Source organism: Prunus mume, linkage group LG7 (assembly GCF_029339155.1).
Source record: "Prunus mume cultivar Tortuosa linkage group LG7, ASM2933915v1, whole genome shotgun sequence".
Classification (NCBI taxonomy): domain Eukaryota; kingdom Viridiplantae; phylum Streptophyta; class Magnoliopsida; order Rosales; family Rosaceae; genus Prunus; species Prunus mume.
Window position 1 is genome coordinate 1,532,622 of NC_142704.1, and position 6,619 is coordinate 1,539,240.

The 6,619-nt window shown below is 37.0% G+C and overlaps 2 protein-coding genes across 2 annotated transcripts; one reads left to right on the top strand and one right to left on the bottom strand.

Moving 5' to 3' along the window:
• Positions 1-1,588: 1,588 nt before the first annotated feature.
• LOC103337488 (remorin-like) lies at positions 1,589-2,962 on the bottom strand. Its single transcript, XM_008240654.3, has 5 exons — positions 2,734-2,962; positions 2,607-2,630; positions 2,455-2,524; positions 2,202-2,283; positions 1,589-1,956 (listed from the first exon to the last, which is right to left on the bottom strand). Exons 1-5 carry the CDS (start codon positions 2,765-2,767, stop codon positions 1,759-1,761), a joined length of 408 nt encoding a protein of 135 aa, XP_008238876.2. The 5' UTR covers positions 2,768-2,962; the 3' UTR covers positions 1,589-1,758.
• A 1,307-nt stretch (positions 2,963-4,269) lies between these two features.
• LOC103337511 (nuclear transcription factor Y subunit C-3-like) lies at positions 4,270-4,730 on the top strand. The gene has a single exon (XM_008240676.3). It carries the CDS (start codon positions 4,364-4,366, stop codon positions 4,727-4,729), a length of 366 nt encoding a protein of 121 aa, XP_008238898.1. The 5' UTR covers positions 4,270-4,363; the 3' UTR covers position 4,730.
• The last annotated feature ends 1,889 nt before the right edge of the window (positions 4,731-6,619 follow it).

Sequence of the window (6,619 nt, forward strand, 5' to 3'; positions counted from 1 at the left end):
CGAGGACTCCGATCGAGTCTGTGGATCCTCCGCATGATGCTGGATTTCAGATTTTGACGCAGACGTTGGATCGGACTCTCGGGAGGAGGCCGAACGTATTGTAGGGGATGGGGAATGCCCGACAGAGGGAACCTCGACCGCGGTCATCGTCGCAGCAAGCGATCAGTGTGACTTTTGACATCGCGGTTGCCGAGCTTGAGGGTCGATGTCGGTGATTCTGCAGCCTCGCGCGTCCGGCATTCCAATCCCGAATTTTTGTGCGCCGACCTACGAGCCTGTCCACCCGAGCATCCTCACACCACGGCCCTCGCAGACACCCATACCTCGAGCGCATGTGGCGATTTACCATGTAGATTTCGGAACATTATTTGATTAGTTTTTTATTTTTATAATTACTTTTACAATTTGTATACATTTATTTTATTTTATATAATAGATGTTTTCTTTACGATTAATTTTTTTTATTGTAATTTCATTTTAATGTAAAAAACCAAATTTATTTTTTTACAAAATTAAAAATCAAATAATAATAATTTTTTTAATAATATATATTGCTTTTGCGCGACGAAACGTAAATCGTCGCGCAAAAACATTTAAATAACAAATCGACAAATATATTTTAATCTTGCGCGACGAGTAGTTTCGTTGCGCAAGATAGTATGCGACGAATAAGATGTCGTCGCGCAAGGTTCATGTAGCTCGCGCGACGGACAATTCCGTCGCGCAGTTTTTTTGGCGACTTACTGTTTGTCGCGCAAATATTTGTGCGACGGATAATGAGGTCGTCCCCAAATGTTTTTTGAAAGCGAAGGTGTTATACGTAGCGCACACTGCGCGACGAATGTCATTTGTTCGTCGCGCAAATCCTTTCTTCACGAACTTTGCGCGACGGACTGTGCTCGACGAAACTTCTGTCGCGCATAATGATGTGCGACTAAAATCATTTTTGCGCGACGAATATCCTTTCGTCGCGCAAAGACTAAAATGTAGTAGTGACTCAGGACTGTAAAAATAATTAAACAACTCATTCTTTTGCTTACATCACTTAGGGAAAAGTATTAGTGCACCTAGGAATTAACTTCGAGAGTTTCTCAAGCCATGGAAATGGAGGTTGTGGTGTTCAAGTTTCAACAATTTTACAAGGTCAAGCTGCCCAAGCCCAAGGATGATCTGCACGGCTCCTCCCATGGACCATTCAACTTTCCGACCACGACAACACGGCAACCGCTTCCAAGGATGAAGCAATGACATTGTGTTTTCTGGAACGAATGGTGAATGTTTACTTGGTTATATTGAAGTTATTCTGATGTTTACTTGGTTAGTTGATCTCATACATATTTCTTCTCTCCCATCTCATGATTTTTCCCAATCCAACTAGAATAATAAACATGCCAAGCCTAATCAAATTGTTTGTGGTAATAAAATGCGAAGTCACGTGTTAGTAGGGAGGGAAGTCAATAAAACGGTGTCGTTTTAGTTCTTCAGCAGCACCACATCAGCTTGGCAAAGAAACCATATTTGATACAAGACTGATAAAATCGGCTACATTAATTATTTCTTTTGAAAAAGACGAATTTTATGTGTGATTGGCTCATACAAAATCTCATTAGATAAAAATGTACCACAGATGTTTTAGCGTTGGGTTACATAAATATATGCCCAACATTAGCATTAAATTTCACATGTTCTATACTAAAAACTATCGAGTGAAGCACACAAAACAAAAAAAACACACAAACACACAAACACACACAAATTTCAAAAGTTAAAACATAGGATTTTCTTTGGTACATGCCCAATTTCACGGAATTTATCAGCCTTCTCTTCTACCTTTGTACGTTCTTCCTCTTTCACATCTTCAACAATCGCCCTTTTCTCGTCTGCTTTCTTATGAATCTCAGCAACTTTGTTTTGCATCTTTTCTACGTACATTGCCTTCTTCCTTTCTAGTTTTTGCTGTCACATTTTTCAAAAGCAACAATAATCAATGGCCCTTTCTATTCAAAACTTTGACGCTAATATCCTTATGAGAATAAGTGATGAGCGTCAAAGTTTTGAATCGCAACTAATATGACAACGTTTCATAAGTTATGTGTTGGTATCATATCTGGACTCATTTTCAATCTCAAACTTCTTTTGACGCTCTATTATTATTGTCAAAAGATTAAAGCCTTGAATCTGGAGTTAGTCCTATTAATTACCTCAAACTTCTTCTGTTGCGCATCAATATATGCTTGCTTGCTGAGCTCCCACGCAACAACATTAGATAATTTTTTATTTGTCCTAATCAACAATTTCAATACATTATTGTTAGAAAATGTGGAAAGTAAAAATATAAGCTCTTGAAATTAATGTAATCAATTGTCCCAAGTTTCTCCTATCAAATAGAGAAATGTGCTAATTGCCGAAGCGGTTTGGCAAAATGTGGAATTAGCATAGAGATTTGAGTCTTACTTGTTGTCTACTTTTGTTTTCTCGCTTTCTTCCCATGCCCTGATTAAACCCAATGACTTAGTTGACAAAACTGTTGTGGAAGCACAAGATAAACAGATTATTAATACGAGCATATAAACTAAAAGAACTTCAAGATGGTGCCCTGAAATTACCTTTTTTCATTGCACTTGTATCCTCTGCATGCACAACAAAAAATTTCCAAATTTAGAAGTCGGTAGAAAACCATTTGAAGAGAGAGAGAGAGAGAGAGAGAGAGAGAGAGAGAGAGAGATGTTTTACTTTCAGGAGAAGCCTTTTGCTTTTCATCCGCCATGGGATTTGGACTTAAAACTTAAATGTACCCTAAATACCTTTTTAGTGAATTGAATTAGAACGCCCAAACAACGAAGAAGAGAAAATCGAAGGCCTAAGAAGTAACTTCTTAGACGCTTCAATATTTTCTCTGCTTTTTTCTTCTTCGTTCTTAGATGGCTATCTGGGTGATCTCGGAGAGGAAGGTAATGAGAAAAAGAAAATATGAAGAAAAAAATTAATATTATATATGCTGGTGAAAAAAGAAATAGAATATTTAGTGTCGAATTTAAGCGACCCTAAAGTTAATCTAAACCACCAATTACTATTCGAGGTAAACGAAGATGGTCCTCAAAGCTAGCCGTGGGCATTCCGTTTTCCTAAATTTTGGATTGTGGGTACGTAGGTGGACTTATGTGGCATTCTTTTTAAATTTTTTCACTTCTTTTCTAATTTTGTTTACATTAGAGTCGGAAGGACACTATAAATTGAGGAGTATCATAATCCAATAGGTTTAGGCGTCTTATAAAAAAGGGCATTGGTGCTATTAGTAGTGAAATTATTTATTATATATTGTTGTTTGGGTCTAAATTCTACGCGTCAACCCTGACACAAAATGGATAAATAATTTTATTTTATTTTGTCAAGTTTCCGATGCCAGATTTTACATTGTTCAACAGTGTAAGGACTTTGATTATTGGTTCTCAACCAGATTAAAATGGTTTGTAAAAAGAGTATATCTCTACTCAATCGACCATTATGGTTAGTATACTACAAAAAAAATGGCAACAGTTACATAAAAAAAAAATATATCTCTACTCAATCGACCAAAACTAGCTTTGTTGTTTTCTCAATAATAACATCGACTATTAAACTACATATATATTATATATATGAGAGGCAATAGTCTAACTGTCTAGTCTAAGCCTACAATTATATATTCAACAAAAGTAGACCAAATATCAACCGAACATTATATTCGGTTAAGGCTAGATTCAAACCCAATAAATTTAAATTGCATTGTTTTCTAGTAAATGTTTATATATATAATAGACCATATTTCAACAAAACCCACATGCATGTACCTAGCTAGCTATGAGCTGTAGGGGCAATCCTGTAAGTAACGAGACCAAATCTCAACCCATCGAACAGTTTTGGAATTGTGCTTCAAAAGCCGAACATAAAACGACCATCAAGTTGAATAAAATACAATTAAAAACGAACCATGATCTATTTGTATGTGTAGCATTATTTCATGCCATGCCACAATACACAAATTTGTCGCCAAGGATCCTTGTTAACATCTGTTCCTGTGCACGCCATTGCATGCTTGTTTATTGTTTAAGGTGACGTACCATTATATATTTATATGGTTTGAAAAAATGAAGGTCGTCAATTGTTTATCATAAACAAATCAATATACTTGGTCATTAGATTTAATTAGCCGGCTTAAGCAGTCTGGCCCGCCCTGCCGGCTGCCCTCTTTATCATATATAACCTCCATGTCCCATAGAGTGGAAGACGTACAATTTCGTCAAAACTTATAGCTTTTGAGATAATTTAAGTGCATTTATCTTTACATTTAAGATCGATCATATTACGTTGAACTTTTAAAGAAATGAGGCAACCGGGAAGGTACTCGGGATTCATGATGCATGGAGGCATATCCGGGAGGACTGGGGCCCACTCATTGCCCTTGGCGAGGATCAAGAAGATCATGAAGAAGTCCGGGGAGGACGTGAAGATGATATCTGGCGAGGCTCCAATTGTGTTCTCGAAGGCATGTGAGCTCTTCATAGAGGAACTCACACGGAGGTCTTGGATGACAACCCTGGAAGGGAAGAGAAGGACACTGCACAAAGACGACGTTGCCTCGGCCGTCGTGGGCACCGATATCTTTGATTTTCTTGTGAGTTTGGTTTCGGATTCTTGCCATTCTGAAGACATCACGCCGGAGGAAAAGGAGGCATTGGGGGGATCGTAGTTCATCTTTCTTTCAAAATCCCAAAGTGTACCTACGTTACATATGAATATATATATATAGATATATTTATCGTCAAATTAATTAGTATATATATATAACTATATGTTATAAAGCGTAGGCTATGGTGGCGTCTTTTATTGACTCAAAATTGAGTTGACAATTTCGGCATTGTTGTCTGTGTGCTTTATTTTATTTTATTTTTTTTCAGTCACGACGAGATCCGACCCCAACACTCAGTAGAAGGCTCAAGGGTTTACTAGAAGAAACTATTACTGCAGTACAATATATTCCATCAATTAATATGTGTTTTAAAAGATTGGCTATAGAGTGGTATTTAATTCGTTGACTCAAATAGGATGTCCATATTTGAAGGAAAATAATGACATAATTTCTATAAAGGAAGACAAATACTTTTATACCCATGTGCATTGTGCCACACTTTCTCTATCTCTCTTGTCACATGCGTGATAGATCACATAAGAAGAAAGATAGAGAGAACGAAAGTTGTAGTGTACAAGAATAAGGTAGTTTTCCTCCTCTCATGGTCACAACAGGAGTAGTGTGATCCCCAAATCCCATCCTAAAAATGCGATTGAAAAATCTCTTGAGTACTTAAGGTTTAGAAGTCACCAACTAACTTTTGGTCTAGTGATACTTCTCTTCCTAATATTGGAATTGGAACCTCCTAACCTCCATTGATTTAAAAAAAGAAAAAAAAAAAAGAAAGAGGGTTTACAAGTCCATAAATAAACTTCAGCTTTATAATTTCTGCATCCTTCTCAGAGTATGTTGTGCACGAGTGTCAAAGATACATGTTCCCCTATTTATAAGGCGATGCACATTGGATTGGATTAATTTTGTAGAGGCATATAACTCAAGTAATAAAAGGTCTAAAAGTTAATTTCTAGCTGCTAATAAGACATTAAAATTTCAGAACACCATAAACATATACAATATCTCATCATCTAAGTAAATTAGGCTGAGAAGCAGCTAAAAACAATGCCATCACTCAGTCCACTAGAGACCATAACATCATGGTTATGATTTGGCCGAGCTTTTCTTCTTTTCTCCTCATCAGACCTTTTCGCAGAAGATTCAGACGCCATGCCTGAACTTTTCCCATTTCCACCAGCAGCAGCTGCCTTTCTCTCAACCCTTCGCCTCTCAACATACTCTTCTGAAATAAAAACATCCATTTTTGTAGAGTTTTTGTTGTGCTTTTTCCAAGTTCGGTGCCAAAAGAGAAAGGGTGAGCAAATATATATATCTATAGGATTATTGGAAAGGAGGGGGATATACCATGGGCTTGGACCCATGTTTTAATTCAAACAAGCAAACAATTACTTTCTTGAAATGAAGAAATCAGCGACAATTGTTTGGTTTCTTGGAAACCTTTGGCTCTTGTGCTTGTGTGTAACGGCTGCAAAAGCGCACGTGGAAAGCTTCCTTCTAGGCAAGTACTGTTGTGAACTGACTAAAATTTTTGTGGGATTATGTGTCATGTCGGATTGTATATGATAAAAAAAAATGTTAATTTTTGTTTTGTATTAGAATTCAGAATTTCCTTTAACAAAAATAAGAGCCACTTGTCATGTTTACTAGAATATATATGTTATTTCTACTCGCTTGTAGGGTGCTTCTCCATAACGGAGTCCTGTAATACTGGATGCGTTGAAGTCCCACTATTGATTGTGCGATGATTTGAACTGTTCATATCTCTCCTCTTTTTTTTTTTTTTTTTTTCTTCTTTCTCTCTCCTCTCTCCCTCTTTTTCTTTTTTCTCTCTCAGCCAGTTTTCTTCTTCCTCTTGTCATGGGGTCATTTTTTTCTTCTCTGTTCTGGTTAGTTTCTTCAGATCAGGTCATGGTGGTGATGGAAGGGTGACCTATG

Coding starts and splice junctions, on each gene's coding strand:
- LOC103337488 (XM_008240654.3), bottom strand. CDS start 2,767: ATGGCGGATGAAAAGCAAAAGGCTTCTCCTGAAA. Junction 2,631..2,733: donor GCAAAAGGCTTCTCCTGAAA/GTAAAACATCTC, acceptor TTGTGCATGCAG/AGGATACAAGTGCAATGAAA. Junction 2,284..2,454: donor AAAACAAAAGTAGACAACAA/GTAAGACTCAAA, acceptor ATTGTTGATTAG/GACAAATAAAAAATTATCTA.
- LOC103337511 (XM_008240676.3), top strand. CDS start 4,364: ATGAGGCAACCGGGAAGGTACTCGGGATTCATGATGCATGGAGGCATA.